At 35.1% G+C, this 22623-nt stretch overlaps 1 protein-coding gene across 1 annotated transcript in view; it reads right to left on the bottom strand.

Annotated features, from left to right (window-relative positions):
- Positions 1-22623, bottom strand: part of ARID2 (AT-rich interaction domain 2) — a 231873-nt gene that overhangs the window by 59764 nt on the left and 149486 nt on the right. The window contains exons 8-15 of the mRNA XM_049882898.1: positions 22296-22546; positions 21813-21909; positions 21517-21726; positions 20566-20733; positions 14104-14185; positions 12088-12222; positions 11275-11471; positions 8146-11012 (exon numbers count right to left, since the gene is read on the bottom strand). Coding sequence (XP_049738855.1) covers positions 8146-11012; positions 11275-11471; positions 12088-12222; positions 14104-14185; positions 20566-20733; positions 21517-21726; positions 21813-21909; positions 22296-22546 — 4007 coding nt within the window. The remainder of the gene's footprint in view (positions 1-8145; positions 11013-11274; positions 11472-12087; positions 12223-14103; positions 14186-20565; positions 20734-21516; positions 21727-21812; positions 21910-22295; positions 22547-22623) is intronic.

Below are 22623 nucleotides of genomic sequence, written 5' to 3'. Positions count from 1 at the left end.
TTTATTTACTATCTTGTCAGACAGTTATAAATTTAGCTTATTTTTATTTTAAAAGTGTTAACAAATCTTTATCCTATTTGCTACCCTTTTTTTTGTTTTTCCATTGTGGGACTCTTATTGGTATCACACAGAAAATGTAATAAGGAATCAAAAAATATTTTAACCCCAAATATTAATGAAGGATGTGGCATGGATGACTGAAGTTAATCCAAGCTGTTAAATTAAGAACAAATAAAAGGCATATAAGCCAAATGCAATGTGTAAAACTTTTTTGAATTCTAATTCAAAAAAGCTTCTTAAAAAATTTAACCTAACTGGGGAAACTGAACAACAACTGGGTATCAGCTAATATTAAAAAACTACTTTGGTGAGGTATGACTGGTATTATAGACAGACAGATAGAATATAGATAGTCCTTAACTAGTAAAAAGATATATACTGAAGTATTTATTGAGGAAATGGAAGAGTATTTGTAATTTGCTTTAAATACTGCAGGGAAAAAGTGGTAGTGGGGAATAGATGAAACTAGAAAGACAAAATGGTGATATTGTTTAAGCCAGGTGATGGACAGATGGGGCCCTATACTGTTGACTCTACTTTTGTGTATGTTTGAAATTTCCACAATAAAATTTGTGTGTGGCGGGGGAAGAATTACAGAGCTAACTATATCAATGACACACGCATGGAAAAGAAACTTAAAAGTGCTTATAAAATGTAGCAAATGTGAAATTCCGAGACTCATTCTTTCTTTGACCACAGGAGTTAATGTTTTGGGGTTTCCTCCTACATTAAAAAATTACCATTTCTTTCCCCCAAACTAACTTTCCAAATAGGTTATTTGTATTGTACTGCATGTTTTTCAAAGTACGATTTAATTATGTTTTTAGAATTATTTAGAATAATGTAGGGGCTTCCTCCTACATTAAAAAATTACCATTTCTTTCCCCCAAACTAACTTTCCAAATAGGTTATTTGTATTGTACTGCATGTTTTTCAAAGTATGATTTAATTATGTTTTTAGAATTATGTTTCATATGAGAATGCAAAAAAAGATTTCTTTTGGGATGCAGCTTACTTTTTCTTAACATTATTATTTACAATTCCCATAACATTAGCCCTAGCCATACTCAAGTGTAAATGTAAAAGTTATGTTTCAAAGTCATGCTTTTTGGAATGGTCACCTCTTGAGGAATACCATTTTATACTACTGCCCTACTCTACTGAGGAAGAGCTAATTGTTTATATTATATGTTTTTATCAAAGTAGAAAAGGTATAATTCCAATAGTGAATGACCAGGATGTAAAACTAAACAAAGGGTATGATACAATGCTGTGCTTTTTTTATTTTTAAATTTTTATTGTGCTTTAAGTGAAAGTTTATAAATCAAGTCAGTCTCTCATATAAAAATTTATATACACCTTGCTATATGCTAAGATTTTTTTTTTAAATACTTTAAAATTAACTAAAAATCTACATACCAGCAGTTTTATTTCTGGCAAAGGTATTATTCTTTTTGTTAAAATAAGAAATTATAATCTTGCTTTCCTGTATCACCTTTTAAGAATAAATCATGGCTGAAATTTCTACAAAACACTGACAATAATTTCTGATATAAGACTTTGGATTTTGTGCTCTTAAATCCTTACTTTCTTATTAATATTAAACTTAAACAAACCTTAGACTAAAACTAAAATTTAAACATTTCAGTCTGAGTTAGATTATGCAAACACATATATCTATTATCTTAAAACAAGTCCTTTACTAAGTGATAACGAAATACTGTGTTCAATTCTATCTCCACATTTTGAAAGCCCCTTACACAAAATGGAACTATAATTGAGAGCTAACAAAAATGATGACTAAACCAGGCACCATGACACCTAAGGATGAACTCAAAAAACTGGGAAAGAAGAGATGAGTACAGAAGGATATTTTTAAACATTTGCAAGGAGTGGGGATTAGTTTTACTCTAAATGTAACATATAAGAGATTACACTTATTCTGAATATACAAATCTCCAGAGAACAGAATTAATATAGTAATAAAAAATAAGTCAGTGGAAAAGAGAAAATCTTGGTGAGTGTGGACAAATCAATTCTTAAAAATGAAAGTTTTGGACAAGATATAATATGCAAGGTTTCTTTAGCTCTAACATTCCCCCAGTTTCTTAAACTATCATTATTTTTTCCTTTTATTAAGTGTAAATCTAGGTACTACTTATCAAAGCCTATCTTTTAAGACACACTGAAATATAAACAAAAATGCTATGTTTAGTAGTAATGCCTTTTTTTTTTTTTTTTTTTACAATGTATTACACATCTACAAATCTGAGTAGCTGTGCTTTTAAAAAAAATTGAAAAATTACTCTTGTGGCTCTTGCTAACATGATTTTATATGATTATGACTGAATGCTGCCCCCTTGAGGCTACAGATCTGCTTTCTGATGCTCTCAAGCTATTAAAGGAAAGAACCAATATTAAAAAATGTTACTCACCACCCTATCAGGAATGGTTCATGGGGGAAGGACACAGAACCAACAAAAGGGATAATATAAAATATCTTAAATAGGTATATCCTTAAATATTTGTATATAGAAGAATCTGACATGTCATCAGATCATGGGATTAAAAGATATAGGCATGTTCAACATGTGTTTTTACATGATCCTAAAAAAAAAGCTTTTAGGAAAGTATTTCTAAATTTTTCTTTCAATTTTTAGTCATCTTCCTTTTACATGCCTGTGTAGTTTTATACCACCAGCAGATATTAAGTCATGAAAAGCGCAAGAGGACAGAAACTAAGTATCCTGTATGTTACACTTTAACTTGCAAATAACAGGTTGAAAATAAGTAGCTACAAATAAAGAAATTTGCCTTGAAGTAGGTAACATTTTCTACTTATACAAACTCTCCAGCTAAATATATATTCCCCCTTTTTTGCTGCTAATTTTTTCTGTAATGAAATCAATATAGCTGATTAATGGGGATGAGAGGGAACAAAACTGAGAAGGAAAAAAAAAAAAGTGAAATACTAATGGTATTAAGTTGTCAGGATTACCCGTTGGTCTTTCTCAGCAGGGATACTTCCCTGCTGCTTTTCCAGCCCTGAGCATTCTACAAGTCTGGAAGTCCCTTCTTGGGGTCCAGGTGCCTCTAGGCCATTTGGAATGGTGGAAATAACAAGGTTTGGCTGAAAAATCACATTTAAAATCCTCTATTTCATCTATCCCTTTAAGATATCAATGAAAATAGTGAATAAAATGGTGTTAAACCAAGGTATAAAAAGCAGCTAGTTAAAAAAATACCAGTTATTACCAGTTACCGCTGAGTCAACTCCAACTCATGGCGAAGCCATGTGTGTGAGGGCAGAGCTGCGCTCCATAGGGTTGTCAATGTCTGATTTTTCAGAAGTAGATTGCCAGGCCATTCTTCTGACATGCCTCTGGGAGGACTCAAACTTCCAACCTTTCAGTTAGCAGCTGGGCCCATTAACCATATGCACCACCCAGGGACTCCAAAGAGTATGTAAAGAAATTTAAAGAATCTGGTCAACAATGGAAGTGGTTTTCAATTAGCCTTTTAAAAAGGCTGTAGAGTCTATTCTTCAAAAGAAATTTATGATGCTATCTTAAACAGGTGACCTTTTTTGTCTGTTTCAAATCTCTAGCCCTTACAGATACATTCATCTTCATACATTGATCTTATATATGATGGCAAAATATACCTGCACCCAAGCCAAACCAAATTCATTTCTGCTGAGTTGACTCTGATTCATAGCGACTCTATAGGACAGAGTAGAACTGCCCCATAGGGTTTCCAAGGCTGTATATCTTTACGGAAGCAGACTGCTACGTCCTCCTCCCACGAAGCAGCTGGTGGGCTTAAACCACTAACCTTTCAGCTAGCACCCAAGTGCCTGGCCACTGTGTCACCACGGCTCTTTATACCTGCCCCACTAGTCCTTAAATATTCATAAGGATATTCGTATCTCTTCCATAGAAAATATGTATGAAATATTTGGCTTTTTGCCATCAAGGAATACTGCTTACTTGTTCACTTTTTGTGGTACCCTTTATACATCAATGATATGTATGTATAGGTGATTCATAAAAAAAATAGGCTTATGTCATTACAGAAAAATGAAATAAAACTTCAAGTCATAAAGGTAACTAAAATCTTTGACACAAATTTATCTGTTCATCCATTCACTCACTGATTCAACACCTATTTACTGAATACGTGGCAGTATTTTTGTAATTTTACATGATGAAATTTACATTCTAGTGAGGGGTACTGACAATAAGCAAAATGTGCGTCTACATACACATGCTGTACATCTTGGTGGCGTAGTGGTTAAGTGCTACAGCTGCTAACCAAAAGGTCAGCAGTTCAAACCCACCAGGTGTTTCTCGGAAACTCTATGGGGCAGTTCTACTCTTTCTATAGGGTTGCTATGAGTCAGAATCAACTTGACGGCAATGAGTTTAGTTTTTTTTGGTTATAGACTGAATTGTATCTTTTCAAAATATGCACTGGATATCATAAAATGATACCTGTACTGTTTAATGAGAAACTAGTTTATTCTGTAAATCTTCATCTAAAGTACAATAAAAAAATTAAAAAAAAAAAAATTGGAATCCTAACTTCTATATCTCTGGATTTAATCTTGATTGGGAATAGAGTTTTCTTTGTCATATTAATGAGGCCATATCAGTGTAGGGTGCGTCTTAAACCTACTCACTTTTGAGATATAAAAACAGCAGATTAGGCACAAAAGGAGGAGGAAGATACATGCCACATGGAGACTGCGCCAAGAAATCAAGGAATGCCAGGTCTGTGGAAACTGAAAGTGATCTTCTCCCAAAGCCTACAGAGAGAGCCTTCCCCTAGAGCCAGCCAGTACCCTGAATTTGGACTTCTAGTCTCCTACACTGTGAGAAAATAATTTATTCTTTAAAATCACCCAGTTATGGTATTTCTGTTACAGCAGCACTAAGAAACTAAGATGTGTGTATACGTATGTATATATTATATATGTGTTTACTATACTGTAATTACCTATGTGTCTGTCACCCCCACATGACCTCAAGTTTCTTCCTCTAGATCTGAGACTGACTTATTAATCTTTGTATCCCTAGAGCCTCGCACAACACCTGGCATGCAGCAGGTGATAAAGGAATGTTTCTGTAATGGAATGAATTACTAAAATATCAAAAAGGGAAAATAAATGTTATTTTTAAAGCTCAAGAAAAATAATAAAAACAATTACATTTACTGTTTTAAACTTTATATAGCAGGAACTACATAGATGCTTTCTTATATGTTGTTATAGAAGTGATAAGAATACTTTATATTTCCATCAAATTTAAATACTTATTTTACATATTGCTGTAGAAGTGAAAAGAATACGCTGAATTTCATCAAATGTAAGCTGCTCTTATGCAACTCTAAGTAATTTTAAGATGTATCCTAATTTCGGAGATGTTAAATTGTGGAAAAAAAAAAAAAACATGCCCTTCACTATCAACTAACTAAGGTATGTGTGGGACTGGATTTTTTAAATTCTTCTTTTTTTTTTTAATCAAGGAGTCATTATTTTACCTGGGTGTTATCAAAATTGTAACATTTCAGAGCTAAAAGAGACTTTAGAAACTACTGCCTTAAAAAAATGAGGGAAATAAGTTCTCGAGAAGAGAGCACTGGGTCTGGGAATAGGAAGTTGGAACAAAATAGGGCAAGAAACAGAAAGCAAAATTTATTTTTACATTTACGGAGTGCTTAACTATGTACCAGACACTGTGCTAAGTGCTACACATAAGAATTCTGGTGTTTTGATTCTCATTTTCATAGATATCATACATGCTGTCTCTTTTTCCTTCTAAAATTTTAAATTTCTGTCAACCAAATACCAGTATTATAAAACAACAATGTAGCTATTTTAAATAAACCACATTCTTGGAGAAAATACATAGTAGTACAGATTTTTCAGAATATGAATAAAATATTCATTTTATGTTTTGATTATACGCATACCTGTTCAACGTGTTAAAGAGTTACTGCATTAATACCCTAAAATTATCTTTTAGATGTACTCACATTCAATAACGTAATAGGTCAAATAATCAATATGCTGTATACAAAAGGACTTTCTAGAACTTTATATAAAAATCTTTTAGAATAGTATACGTGAAAATGTTAGTGGGTCAAGAGCATGTTTTGGTTTCAGACAGACATAGGTTCAAGCCTGGTACCACATCATATTAATTGATGATACTGGGTGAGGTATTTAGCATCTTGATTGTCTCTAAAACAGGGATACCAATTTCTACCTAGTAGGGTTGTTATGAGGATTAAATGAGAAAATGCTTTAGCGAAAAGTCCCTGGCACAAGTCCTAATTTCAGCACATATTATTATTTAATCTCTGTTGCTGAGGCATCCATATCAAATATAACCAAACTGACAAATTAAGAACACAGAAACTAAGGGTTGATCAAACAATGCCATGATAATGGAGTCTTTCTCCAATGTGCCTTGCACTATTGTAACTAATGGGATTATAAAGGGCTCTAAGAAATGAGCCCTGGGAATGATTAAATATAAGAAATAAATATAAAAAGCCCTGGGAAATGATTAAATATAAGAAATAAATATAAAAACCCACTGTACTGTCTATTATGTGTTAGACACTGCGTTATGTAAAACATGTTTTGGGAGTGTTTAAATGAAAAACAACTTGTAGAAGTTTTTATAAAAATAAGTTCATATTTTCCATCAATCTATAAAAAAAAATCTGCTGTTGAGTCGATTCTGACTCACGTGACCTTACAGAACAGGGCAGAACTGCCCCATAGGGCCTTCCAAGGCTGTACATCTTTACAGAAGCAGACTGCCATATCTTTCTTCTGTGGAGTGGCTGGTGGATTTGAACCACTGACCTTTTAGTTATGGCCAAGCACTTAACTGCTGCACCACCAGGGCTCCTTTTTCCACCAATAACTCAATATTAATTACTGCCATTCCAAAGAATACACTAAAGAATATCTAACCTATTTAGGTACTTTGAAATAGACCTAGACAATATTAACATAAAATAAAATTCCATTAAGCCTAGAGCAGCACTATCTGGCTTTATCCATTCACATGAAGAAAGACAAATATTAGTGGCTGAACTATTCTGAAGCAGGGACTCTTCTTTTTTGTTCTTTCATCTTCTAACTCCCACCCCCTTCATACAAAGATTCATCGTTGTGAGCTGTCATCACTGTAAGCAGAGAAAGAAATTCAAGCCAAAAGAGGGCTAGCAGAGTTGGCAATAGTCTCAGAAGAGACAGGGATAGACTCTGGCTCTTAAGTAATTAGGAAAGAGAAAGAGGCGTGACCCAGAAATAGGTGAGAGACAACTGTTCGTTGAGTCCCAGGTCTCAGTGGAAACAGCATTATTACGACTGTCCTTAAATTCTTTATCGGCTGACTGAACCTCCAACTCAGTAGCAGTGATCCTAGGAAACACTTTTATTTACTGGGTGTGCAAAGATGGAATATTAAGTATTAAAAAAGGGAATAACAGAACATGACAATAAAGCAAAAGAATAAGAAACACAGAATTATGATTATCAGAACAGCTAGAAAAAAAGAAATTATAAACTAATTTTTTTAAGAATAAAGGAAACTAATTCAACACATAAATGTAACAAGGACACACTTGATAAAGTTCTTACAGGATTCATCCTTTATATAAAAACATCCTCAAGTCAAAGTCAAATACAGAAATCCTCTTTTGGAGTACTCTTAGCAACCCCCCAGTGAACTCCAGAAGAAGGCCAAGATACATTTTCAAAAGTCCCCAGAAGATGTTAGATTACTAAGTGCGTCTTTATTTTGGGTATAGAAAATTACTAATATGGGTCTATAACAAAACTGAAAGAATCTTTAAATAATGTGCTAAAGAACTGAAAACTTTAATATTATAAAAATCAGAAAAAATAAAAAAAGGAGCACAACAGTGAGTATGTAGGTGAGCTGACACCGTAACTTTTCAAGGTGAGACACTGGAGATATATCGCATTAGCAAAAGGTAATTTCTAAAATCATATTTACAAATTACGATTTTCCTAAGATGAAAAGTGATAGTAGAATGACTTACCTGTGGGACCACATTCTGTACGTATGTTGGTGGATGCTGCTGTTTTTGCTGAACAGCACTTTCTATTGCTACTTTAGCTACAGTGCTTGGATCTGCTCCTGCTGGCACAGCCACCATTGTTGCACTACAGCCAGCATTGTTGGGGTCACTGATTGTAACAATTCTAACTCCTACTTTATTTGGAATTCCTGTGACTGTTTCCCTATCATTATCCTCTGCTGGCCTCTTTACAGTTTTGCATTCTGCTGTGCCATTTGCAGACCGAACGTCAGATGACAGGGCAGGAGACTGGGATGCTCTTGATCCTGAGTGGGGAACTGCTATGATCTGATGCCCCTGTATAACAGAGGTTGTAGAATGCGGTGAGACAACTACACTTGGGCGTTGCTGAGGCACATCTGAATTCAAACTTGAAGCTAGAGGTCCATTAGGCAAATCAGTACCACTACATTGCTGTGTTGCCACATTTGAAGCCTCCTGGATACTGCACACAGATGGCGAGCCACCCAAAGTTAATATAGGTCCATTAGAAATTCTTTCTAGTTGATCACCTTTGGCAGTATCTTGCTGAGTGGCATCTAAAGTCCCTTGTGGTTCCATCGGAGATATCTCACCATTTCCTACATGATTGGAAGCTTTGTGATTTGGAATGTTTTTGCTTAAATGAGAACCATCTCCTTTGTCAAAATCACAGATTCCATTGACTAAGGATTTTTTCAAATCACTTTTGATATCCTGCATGTCCATTTGTTCAGAGTTTTGTTTTCCAGATGCTCCATTCTCGCCTAATTCTAATGATGGCCCATTACTGATTAGTGAGCACTGATTAGCCTCACTTTGAATTTTCCCTGAGTTTGAAGGAGGTAGACTTGAGTCACTGTACTTTCTCCCATTTAAAAGACTTCCCACCTGCATTTCATTTTCCTTTGTATCCCCATTGCTGGTGTTCATAGCTCCTCGTCGGCAGGACGGGTTCTCCATGACTTCAATTTTACGTTCATGAACATGTAAACCTGTAGCTTCCTTTGCTTCCTCCTCCTTTTGGCAAATTATTTTATCACCTTTGAATGGGGGAGTAGCAGTAGTACAGGGTGATTGTCCAGCTGGAGATGCTTGAGTGGCTGGAAGTGGTTGCACCTGAAGTCCAACTCCTGCCTGTGTTCCGCTCATGGTAATTCCTGCTGAAGCAATGAGCTGAGTTGCATTTCCCTGACTCACAGTTGCAGTTGCAAAACTTGTATTTGGCACAACTGTTATGGTTACCTGGTTGCCAGAAGTTCCTTGGAAAATGGTTGCTGGACTATTTGAGATCAGTGGGCCTGGCAAAATCTGTAAGTTCGAGATGGGCACGGTTTGTACTCCTCCTGTGGGTGGCATTGCACTTTGGACCAACTGAACATTTTGCTGCCCAACCAACAGCTGCTGAGCTGGAGTTTGCCCCTGTACTCCAAAACCTGCTGCTTGGTTATTGGCCACCTGATAGACCACCTGAGGGCTAGGAGCTCTTGCATTATTAGGGGGAGGAATCTGTGGAGCTGGGAGAATAAGCTTACCACCTGGAGTTGAAGGACCACGCTTTGGAAGCAGCAACTGTTTTATTAGACTCGACTCACCAGAAGCAGGCTGACTAACCCCTGCGTTCGTTTGCTGTGGCTGAACTTGCATCTGTACTTGTTGTGGCTGCTGAACTTGTACTTGTACCTGCTGTGGTGGGGGTGCTGGTGAAAGCTGCTGCTGTTGCTGCCTTTTCACAGATAGCATTTGACTGACCGTAGGAGGTGGTCCCTGTGATTGAGGGGTGGAAGATGAAGATGACATGGCAGTAGGGACTTGGTTACTAGTAGCTGGGACAGGTGATGGTGAGGAAGATGGAGTTATGTTTGGTTGTCCAGTTAGCTGAACTGTCTGACCAGCTGGAAGAGCTGCTGGATTAGCAAGAACAATTTGGTGAATGGCTGGTGCATAAGTTTGACCTTGTTGAGCTGGCTGGCTTACAATCACTACACTTTGTTGAGTTGGCTGCTGTGGTTGTTGAATAGGCTGCTGTACTACCGTTGACTGAACTTGCTGAGAAGGGACAGGTTTTGGTGCAATGTTCTGAAACCCTACCCTTGAGGGTTGTGGACTTGGGACACCAGCAATGGTAACCATTTGTCCTGTAGCTACCTGAAAATTCTGTACTGAAGTTGCTGAAACAATATTGGATGCAGAAGTTGTGACATACTGTGGAGGTGCTATGATAACAGTGTCTTGTGGCTGGCTACCAGCTGATGTCTGTTGAGATGAAGTTTGCACAGGCTGGGGTGATGTGGTGATTAACTGCTGACCCTGTGAAACTGTAGAAGTACATGCTGGTATATTCTGTACTCTGCCAAATATATGACTCTGTGGTACAGCTTGCTGAATTACCGTAACAGGAGTGCCTGAAGGTATCTGTCCTGGTACCACTGTGTGTAATGGAGACTGTTGTGAAATCACAGATGGATGATGAAGCAATGTTTGAGAATTTACAACTGTAACAGGCTGTGGCCCCGTACTATGATTCTGAACCACAGAACCCTGTGTAGCTCCTCCTCCAACAGCAATACTAACAGGAACTGCTGTCTGGGGTATAGAATTCTGGATTACTGTAGCCTTAACGACTTCACAAGGAATTGGAGCTTTATTCTGAATGACAGTCACCGGAGCACTTTGCTGCTGGTGGGTATGAACTGAAGGATTTGGTGGAATTCTGGAAACAGTCTGTGCCACAGTATGAACCCCCTGTACTGGAAAAGACATTTGTGTTGCAGTCAAATTTGAAGATTGGTTGGTAACAGGCGTCCTCTGGAAATGATTTCCTACAGTTTGTGGTCCGTGAGGGATTCCTGAAAATATGGATAAAAGGACAAAATTCTGAATGAACCAGAAAGCTAAAGTAAAAATTATTTTACTTAATATAAGAGAAAATTGTTTTAAGAAATGAACACCTAACAGCTTTGAATCATATCAATATGATAGAACAGTAGACCAAGTAAGAAAACACTACTGGAAAAAGAAGAAAAACTTACACACTGACATGCACATAATGTACATTTTCATTTAGTTTTTATTACTAAATTAGCATTATTTAAAATACAATAAAAATACCCGCAGGTGAAGGAGTTGGAGATACATCAGGAACAGAATCAACCCGAACAACAGGAGTAGAAGCTGGTTGCTGCTGATAGTACATCTGAATGGGAAGTGGTATAGCCCTCCGTTTTACCCCTACTACGTGAATATGCGCCTGCCCATTGTTACTGGAATCCTCCACTCTCTTCACGGTATGATTTGGAAAGACCGTTCTGTCAAGGATACATATGCTCAATTAGTTTGGATAACTAGCATAACAGCAGAATACAGTGACTTCTAACACAATGTTAACATGAACAACAGGAGTACATTCACTTGTTACTTATATATGAACCGGTACGATTCACAGTTATATTCTTCAAGGTCAGGGAGCAAGGAAAAATAAAGATTAATTCTCTCACTTCTAAAATTATTATTTATTAACAGTGTTGTTGGGCTTTAAACAATTTCACCTCATAACAAAAATGCTGCATGTAGGCAATACTTATTTTATAAACTTTGCAAAATATCAAAAAGCCTTAATATTTTGAATCTACAGTATTAGTATAGACTATTATTCAGAATTAAAAAGGGAAAAAGTCATGTCTTGAACATATAAAAATAGATTAAGAAAAAAGTGATTTCTTCTTTTTCTTTCTCTGACAAACCACATAATGTTCAAACACAAAAACCAGTTGTGATTTCTGAAATTCCCTTTAACCTAACCATATAAAATTTCAAATAGCTGGAGATATTTAAAACTAGATAGATATTTGGTATTTTCTCTAAAGAACAAGAAGTGCAGCAAGTGATATAAATGAATTTTACTTAAATTTAAAGGCTTCCTACCTAAGACATTTATAAAATCCAGTTGATGTTAGGATTCCACCACGAGCTAATTTACTGCAAGTTGAGAGGTATTCAGAATACATTTCTGCTCGAGAGACAGAACAATCTGGATTGACTTCGAAATGAGCATTTAGCCTAAAAGAGGAGAAAAATAAAAGGCATTATGCAATATACCACAGGAGACTCCATATTTAAATATACTAAAACCATTTAAAGGCAAGGTGTTATAAATTAATAATTATACTTACTAATCAAATTTCACTATCTGATATGTTATTAGCAAAAATACATGCTAGGCTTCGGACAGACTTAAACAAAAAGAGATTAGCTACTTAATCATACTTATTTTACTACAAAAACTATTATTACCAACAAACATAAAAATTATTTTCATATCCCAGTGAAGGCAGGGTTGGTCTGGTTACAGCAAATATTCTATAGAAAATAGTTTTATTCAGTGAATATCTACTCAGGTTCCTGTCTAGTAATAATCATAACAGAATGTCCTGATTATGAGCTACTTCCACTGGAAATCAGGAAAATGGTGGTGGTGGTGGGAACAGTGAATTAAGGCTAAGCTTTTCATGACTCTTGGGTCAAATTCCCTCCTTAGGAAAAACTTACCTGAATTTGTCAACTATTACCTAAACAAAAAGACATTTCCCATTCTACACACTCCCAACCCTCAATTCAGAACACTTTTATTTCCTAATCCATTATAAACTATTTCAAACTTTAGTTTGTCTTTCTTTCTTAAAGTAACTTCCATCTGGAAGTTGGGATTGGAGGCCTAGTTTCCCCTATAAAACTATTTCTAGAACTCACTGTACATATCAGGCCAAGTTAACAGCTGCTTATATAATAATTAATATTATGATGAAATAATTGTAAAGTAATTCCCTCTTCTACTACCTCCCCCTTTGCAAAAGAACCAGTGGAAATGTGCAACCAGGATTTATAAGATCAAATCTGTATCTAAAAATACATATATTTTATAGTGGTTGTGGTATATTTTCCAACTTCCATAATCCTTTCTGTATCAAGATTTTGAAAAAGACTGGATATAAAACTTCATTTTGGTTTCAATGTAAAAGATGAACATTTCCCAATATTATTGGAAGAGGTGCATCAAGTATAAAGGATTATGGTGTAAAAATAAAGTGAAGAAAAATCACCAAATAATTAAAGATATCTAACACCATTAACCTGACTTAAGAAAAGTATAAATGTCTGAAGAAAACTGTCATAGAAACAAAGATATGAAAACACTAAAAATATGGAACAGATGCTAACAAGGGGATGAAATGGGGAACAAATAATATTAAAGAATGGGAGAAAAGGGGTCAAGGAAAGACATTTTAAAACTCGATGCATCATTGGTCAGTGAGGTTATACTTCAATCTGTTAATCTTCTAAAAGAATTAAAGCGGTACTTCATAAACAATGTTGAAGCAGCTATACATAGCAAAAGAAAATCTAATCAGGTCACACCTTCCCCACAAACTGGCTGAGATATCACTGCTCAATTTTCTCAACAAAGTAGTAATTTCAAGTTGTTTATTTCAAGGTAGAAACATTGGCTAGTCTATCATTTTATTAGTTTCCACTTACTACTCACAAAAAGGCAAAATTAACTATCAATGAGCAACAAGTTTTTGCTTTTGGTGAGGAAGACGGCATATTTAATGACAAAATCTGGCTTTATTTTCTTAAAGTCACTTCAATGCAATTTTAACCAATATTAATTTAAGAAAAATAAATTTTATAATCTCACGAACCTTATTTTCGCCAAAGAAAACTTTCTAACACAAAATTTAATCTCAAAATAGTACAATCTGATAAAATTCTAGTCAAAGTCTAAATTTAATTCTGAAGATTCTGATGAATATTTTTCAAATTATTCCAACACACAAGTGAAGTGATTTTATTGTCCTTTATTATATAAAGAATATTCTACTCTAACAAAAAAAAAAATTCTTCCCAAGGGTAAAGCCTTAATAGAAATAAACCACTTACCACTGACAAGCAAACTTCTCACTATCTATTTCCACTATTCCTGGAGGTGGACCAACATGCTGTGCTACAACTGCTCTGGAAGCTAAAGAAAAAGATACATTAGCTACATCATTTTTTAAAAACTTAGTCACTATCTGTCATATTCAGTTCATAGATACTGAACAAATTAACAGTCACAAAGAATACCTTTAAAAAGTTGTATAAACTTGAGAAACTAATATATAATGGAGCATGGACTGTACCAGGCACTGTTCTGAAATGTTTTATATAAATTGCTTTGTATTCACAATCATTCAAATGATAATAACATTGATGAATACTGGTAAAAAAAATAAATAAATAAATTACTTTTTCCTATGGGCCAGACACTGAGTTAAATACTTTTACTTAAATCTTCTGTGAGGTAGGTACAGATGAGGAAACCGATACTTCAAGTAATTAAAATAACTAGCCCCAGTTCACACAGTTCAACACATCAATAAATAAGCAGCTCTCAGTTTAGTTACAGAATTGCCTTTAAAAGGTAAAATTTTAAAAGCAGATTGCAACAGAAATTATAACTGCACTTTTAAATACTCAAGTTTATTATTCACTCTATAAGTGGCATATAAAAAATTTCTAGAATAAAATGAACAAAAGCCAAACTAAGTTCTATGGTCAAGAAAAGGTTTTCATACATTACTTTTCATGGGGAAAAAAAATATCGGTTGTAATAATAATTCTGAAGTATATTTTTTTGTCCCGAAAGAGGCAAAAAGTTTTACAAAAATGAACTAGCTGTTAATCTAACTACACATACAATTTCTAAGATTTTTCTAATGTCATATTTTAAGACAATTTCAAGGCTAATGAATAAATTAAGTGAATCATCTATTTTTTCCTAGCAAGTTCAATAGATACGTAGAAAAAGGAATGCATTATCTTTTCTTCTCTGCTATGCTATACACAGGAACTAATGAAATCACAAAAAATATAGGACATCCACTTAGTCATATTATAATAAATCATAAAGATTAATCTATCTATAGATAAAAACAAGTTATTTTACTTTTCACCACTGAATCAGCAATATTTTTGTAGTTTTAAAACATATAGAATGTGCCTACTTTTTCTCAGATGACATTTTAGCAAACTTCTTAGAGCCCTCAAACAGCATAAATGCACTTCTAAAGTATTGGAACTAGAGGAGCTCCAGGACATGCTTAATCTGTGTATGATTTGAAGCAATCTTGATCTTTGATCAAGTACCCAGGCTTTTATTGGGATAATAGCTAGTAGCAGATATTTAATGAACATTTACTCTGTATTAAGCAATTTACATTTACATTATTTGTTTTAATCTTCTTTATAAGCATAAGCTTAATTACCCTCATTTTGGAAACCCTGGTAGTGTAGTGGTTAAAGCTAGAGCTGCTAAAAAAGGTTGGCAGTTTAAATCCACCAGGCACTCCTTGGAAACCATATGGGGCAGTTTTACTATGTCCCATAGGGTCGCTATGAGTGGAATCGACTTGATGGCAACAGGTTTATTCTCATTTTACACATGAGAAAACTCAATCTCAGAGATTAAGTTCCTGGTCCATTCACCCAGGAACATATGGTGGGGATAGCAGAGCTGGGTATAGCTCAAAAGTGTTCTTTAAAGGAGAACCTAATAATTAGAACCAAGCCATCTCACGGCTGGCAACTGAGGCTTATCTGTTCTTCTTTTACCTTGGTGACACTATTACAGAAATTAGGGCCTTTCTAGGGCCTGACCCCTATGTAGAAATCTCCTTCCCTTTTCTTTGTCACTTATATTATGAAAGAGTATCCCATACTCATACTGAAACCTACTAGTATCAATTTAACAATCAAGAAATTATGTTAAAATTATGAGAAACTTTATAAACAATGTATAATGCAGAAGAAGCAAATTAAGTATATAAACTGTAATCATATAATTTCTATTAAAATTGTTAAAAACTGGAAGTATTGCCCTCAGGATATCTGAAGACATTCCAAAGGATACATAGTCACTCACAGCTTTAAAGGAATCAATTTCCAGGTACTCAACTTTTGTACTTACTACCTCCTAAAACTGCTTTGCCTGAGAGTATTACCTACCCTTTGATAACTGCTCTTCTCCTTGGTTACTGAAAGGCATTCACCCATCCTTTATAGTATTGTGGGATTATGGTTAAATGCATCACTCAGGAGCCAGAGAGGATGGCTCCAGAGGTACCTCACTCACTAGCTGTGTAACCATGGGTGAGCTGAGTAATGTCTCTGTGTATAAAATGGGAAAAAGTAACAGTACACTGATCTTATTGTTATATAACAGTTTAACAGTACACTGTTATAAGGATTAGAGAAGTTTATATGTAAATCACTTAAAACAAGGGCCGGCACATAGTAAGTACTATACAAATGTTAGCTGTTATTACTATGGTGTATTTCTCTAAGTTAAAAAAAAAAAAAAACCAACTCTGGAACAACAAAGGGAGGATTAGAACCATTACTGTCCACAAAGGCTCTTTTATCAAAGGTCGTATGGTAGGGCTTCCTGTCTATTCCAGTGTTTTATGTATTACTATTAAGGGTAAAGCTTGACATTAGAAATTATGTATTCTGGCCCTTTGTGTGTTCTGAATTCGGATATATTATAGAGTGGTGATAATTTTTTCCTCAAGTACTGTCAAAGAGTACTTTTGAGAGTCCTGTGCAAGTAAAGCACAGATAATTTTTTTTAATATGGAAGGCGGTGGCATTTCATTTCATCCAGATAAAAACTCATGGCAATGTTAACTACGATCAGAATTCTGAAGGAAGGTTGATGTGATGAAACACATATTAATGTGCTTTCTTGAACTGAAAAACAAAATCATATTTTTTCTAACACAAAGCGAGTTTGAGTAAGCAGATATTTTTTGACAATAAAGACTAGTATCATTGGTTTGGTTATATGGTAGACATTTCCCATAAATTGAATGAGGTAAATCTCAGTGCCAGGGTTTTGACAAAAATGTATTCAAAGCACATGATCAAAGGATTTTATCAGAAAATATTGTATTGGTCTTGATACGGACAATATTTCAGTTTTCCTAACTCATGGTCCTCAAATGTAGTCCCTAGACCAGCAGCATCAGCATCTCATGGGAACTTGTGCAAGTTCTTGGGTCCTACCTGAATCAGAAACTCTGGGTATGGAGCCCAGCACAATGTATCTTAATAAGCCCATCAGGTGATTCTGATGCACCCTAAAGTTTGAGAACCAGTGTGCTAATATTTTCTGAATAAACTGGGTTAAACAAAAGAGTAACAAGTATAATATATAGTCAAGTCTTGTTATTATCTTTTTGCTATATTATCAAGAAACTGTCTTTAATGGCTGAGCAAAAAACACTTTGGCAAGTCAGGGCAATTGTCAATTCTTTGATTTCAACAAAACTGAAGAATTCAATTAAAGTTGTCAGCTGATCATTAAAAATAATTTTAATACTTTTTTTGGGAATAAGCTCCATCTTCATCTGCTTATTTATGTAAAATGGATTTTTAAATATACATCTATAAGAAAGAAAAACTAGGGACAATTAATGCTGAACCCCGTTTCATTCTAGCAGTAAATAGTATTCAACCAGAAATGAGTTGGATGAATAGTTTCCAGAGAACTAGGGGGAAACATCCCATCAATCTCATTAAGACATGCACTTCTGAAAATTTTACTACTTGTTTAATAATTATTTATAAAACTTTGTAATACATTTACTATTGTAGGATGTACTGTTTATTACTAACACCTGTAATGATAATTTTTAAACACTTAGAACCCTGCAGAGTAGTTGGGAATTGAAAAACCTTTCAAAGCAGAGTAGTAAAACAGGGTAATAAGTAAGACTTTAAAGCATAAAATGAATTACATTAGGGTAAAATTCTGTGAGGATATCAGAATATGAATTCATCTATAAAGAGGGATATTGCAAAATTTCTGATAAGAGCTTGTATGTTTTTTAAATGGCTAATAATAAGTGTCAAGATTCCAGTATATACAAAAACTATTATAACTATTCTACAATATCAAATTTAATATACATCAAAAGACACATTCTTTGCAATTATTTAAGTTGTGATGAAATTTAGATCTTAACCTTAAAATGAGTCAAAGTATACAGAAATTTTCGCAGCAAAGAGGCAGGTGAGCAAAAAGTTTAAAGATGACCATTCTATAAGAAACCAGTGTTAAACTATGGGGGGTGGGGTGGGGTGGGAGGGAACTATAAAGGATAACTGATCAAACAATTAAAAGCTGTCAAAGAGTGAGCAAGTAATAATGTGCTTACCAGCTCAAAAAGGAACTCTTTTTGGTCTTTAGAGGCCGATTCCCACCTCTATCAATGAACTACTACATACAGAAGTCACAAGATCTCAATGTTTAATTTTGTCCATTTCGCAAATGAGGATCAACTCTTAGGTTGGGGTTGTGCCTTCATTTATTAAGGTCAAAGGCATTGGTAAGGCCAAAGGTCAGACATAAGGCAAAAAGAGTAACTTTCATCAAAATCATCCTTGAATATTCCTCAAATGCGCCATTACAATTCAGTGTCTTCACTGACAATTTATCAATTCTTCTCTCTGTTAGTTTCTCTATGGCCCTCAATTAATTTAGTCAGTCTTCAATTTCTTCTTTGAGGATATCAATGTATCTTCATTACGCACTTAACTGGCAGCATTACTGTTCCATTTCTTGTCAAGGTTGGGAAACCATTAATATTCTGACCATAGATTCCCCAATATGCAATGAGTGTTTAGTATCTGCTGCCTGTGAGTGAATGCTCATTCAGTAGACTGACAATCAAAATTACCTATTTTTTTCATGCCTTCTATTATCTGTTCAAGGAGCCCTGGTGGCACAATGGTTAAGCACTCAGCTGTTAACCAAGAGATCAGCAGTTCAAACTCACTAGCCACTCCGTGGGAAAAGACCTGGTGATCTGCTCCCTTAAAGCTTACAGCCTAGGAACACCTATGGGGCAGTTCTCTGTTCTATAGGGTCTCTAGAAGTCAGAATTGACTCAACAGCACACAACAACAACCAACAATTATTTGTCCCGTTTGCTAGTTGAATTCAAGTTACCACATGATACATCTCTCCTGTGTACTTCAGAAAGACATAATGGAAATTCATAAAATAAGGGATATACATTACATATTTTGTATAAATAGAAAATACAACTTTAATATTATGAAGTGGAGTCAAAGACAGATTGAGACCATGATTGAATGTGTGGTGACCAGACAACTGGGAAGAGATGATTAGAGTCTCAACCTACTCCTAAGCACTATCAGTTGAAGAGGCCAGCATATTTAGGAGGACTCAACAAGATTTGATGAGCCAGTGGATATGGTGGTTAAAGATTAAGGATCAAGAGACTTTTGGTTTGGGGGTAGCTGAGGAGGATGAGAAGGAACTGAATGTATTTCTAGGTCGAAAGGAAGAAGCAGGTAAGGAATGAGAGGTTGAAGATATGGGGAAAGGAGACGGGAAAGATTCAGCATTAACATCTCTTCCAAGACTAGAGGAAGGTGAAAGAGAATGAGTTCAGATGCTACTAAGTTTCTAAGTGAAGGGGTAAGACACTGAGGACTTTCATGTCAGATGGCCTTCATATCGCAAAGTGAGAGGTGAGAGATGAACTGAGAAAACAAGCATACTCCATTCAAAGAGAGGTGTCTTGGGGAGAGGAGGAGGAGGAAGGTCAGGTAATACAAAAAGATGGATCGTTTTTCTTAGGACAAATGAAGGTAGAGAAAGCACTCTACAAGAAGCTGAGAGTGCTAAAATATAAAAATGAACGAGGAGAAAAACGTCCAAGGCCTGAAGAGAAAGGTAGTTACTAGATAGCCCTGCGTTATAATTAAAGAGATTTGAGTCAAAGAGAATTGAGCCAAGGGTCCCTAAGACAGGTGCACATGCGCAGGCATGCATGCTGGTATGTATCTGTGTGTTTGTGTTTACGTGTATGCATGTGTGTCTGCTCCTAGGTTCTGAATCTATGTGGCACTGGGTCTAAGAGTTAGGGGTATAATGTGTATTCTCATGACCACTTGAGAGTATTATAAGGTAATATACGATTATCCCATTCCTGGTATGTCAACTTTGCATGACCAAAATCACACATAATACCCGACTGGGCATTTCTTATTGCTTTTATATTGTGAATAGCTAGTCCCTCATACTCTCCTCCAAACCTTTCTCAATATGATTTTTTTATTACACTATCCTTTCCTTTCCCTGTGTTTGCCTTAATACTGCTGCTCTTGGAATGTTTAATGGCTAAGAGATTAGAGTACATATTCAAATTCTACTTTGGCCTACTCTGATATAAAGTATCAGTTCCCTATATTACACATTTAAATGTATGCTTAGTATTAAATCTTACACACCAATAACCATTCTGGAAAAGATTATGTAAAAACACTAACCTGGGGCAGATGCTACATGGGTCTGGGTTTGGACTTGTTCTACAGCTTGTGGCCTAATTTCAGATAAAACTTGATGACTGGAACTTGGATGTTCGACGAGTTTTACTGCAGCTAGTGCATCAGGACCAAACATCTGAATATCCATAGAAACCAGACACACTAACATGTCTAAAATAAATAAATATCCAGCAGTTATTAGTCAGTATTATTATAAAACAATGTCAATGCTGAAGAATATATATGTTGTACAGAATACTGGTTCTCAAATGCCAGTCAGTCCATGAATCATTGTATATCAGAATTACCTGTGGATCTTTAAAAAAGATTTTTACCCTCAATCTTTAAAAACTGATTTATTAGATCGGGAGAGGGGACTAAGGCATCTATAAATTTTTTTAAGTTTCCCAAGTGATTCTGATGTGTAGCCAGATATAGGAACCACAGATTTTTAAAATGACATTTTAATTTTTCAACAGCTGTAGTTTTCAGACTAAATGTTACCTCTGATTTTAGTATTTATACCTAAGAAAAAATATTTTTATCACTGAATAAAATGGTAATATGGTATGCTACAGTAAGTAGATTTAAAAACAACAACACATTAAGGAGGTGAGTTCACTGATTTTAAGGATATTAGTACTATCAGCAACTTCCAGGAATAGGAGTAAGCTTGTTTCACTCAGCTTTTGTTGCTTACTAGTAGTAGATGACCATCTGAAACAAGCAGAACTGTTTCCCAGAAAGCCAAACAGAGCAGGTTTATAGATTTTAAATTTGATATATAGTAACTAAAATAAAGATAAGGGCAAACAATTGTCTCTGAAGGAGTAAAGACTCCTCAAAATAAAATGGTAAACCCCAAATACCAATTGTGATTTTTGTATAGCACCATATTAAATATTTTCACTCAACAAAGAAAATAAATGTTTTTTTTTTTTAAATCTATCTTACCTATGCTCTTTTCTACTTTTGCAATTTTTGTGCAAGCGACATCTCCCATTTCTGTGAGCATATATAGCACCTCAAGTGTCGAGATTACGAGCAGCACATCAGGTAAAGTGAGATGACAAATGATCTCTCTGTATGAGTCCTGATCCACATATTCACAAATTAAAACTCCATTATCTTCCGCTTTGCAAAGATTTCCCAAAATTTCCATGCCTGAAAAGGGCATACACACTTGTATTTTAACAAATGATAAAAACTTGGGATACTTTAGACAGTGAGAAACTTAAGTGAGCACTCACCCCTCATCTTTAAAAACCTATCCCTTGACATTAGGCATTTTGTAACAGTATGAAACATCAGATGAGTAGTTTTGAAATCAACAGGGTCCAATAAAAGCTGGGGAAAAAAGAAAAGAAACCATTGTTGAGATAGGCTTCTTTCAGTGCTGTATATTCCAAATTAAATTAAAATGAACAAAACAGTGTTGAACAACTTTTTAAAATGTAATTATTATGAGAATAGTCCTCACTACACTTAAAGCATCATTTCAAGTATTTCTTTTTTCCACAAAAGTGTTGATACAGGCAATCCCTGGATTTTGAACAAGTTCCGTTCCTAAACCTAAGTCAAATCTATATGAAAGGGACAGTTAGGTAGGCTAGTAACTAACATCAGTTAGTCAAATGTTTGTTTTAGTATATACTGTATCTTTCTATGCATAAAAAAACATTAAACACTTTTACCTACAAAAATTACTTCAAGGAACTGTGTCACATGCTTACCTCGGCTGCAATATTTCCTAATGTATCAAGGCCCAGCTGCCTTAGAGAAATAAAATGACTATGTGCAGAAAGCAACAGAAAACGAAGACAAGTACGATTAGCTGCCAAGAGCTTAACATTGCCCTCCTCAAAGGAAAGATTTCGCAAAATCACTGCAATCTGAAGTACCCGCTGTCCTTCAATATCGTTAATGCCCAGCTTTCGAGGTGGATGAAATAAAGATTCCCAAATCCATTCTCCTGATGTACCTTCTGCAAAAGAAAACACACATATTTTATTGAAATTTGTAATTTATTATTATTGATATTTCAAACTTTAGAAATTTCGC

The sequence above is a fragment of the Elephas maximus genome, chromosome 4, assembly GCF_024166365.1.
Source record: "Elephas maximus indicus isolate mEleMax1 chromosome 4, mEleMax1 primary haplotype, whole genome shotgun sequence".
NCBI lineage: Eukaryota > Metazoa > Chordata > Mammalia > Proboscidea > Elephantidae > Elephas > Elephas maximus.
Note: the sequence above shows the minus strand (reverse complement) of the source record. Positions and strands in the feature narration are given on the sequence as shown.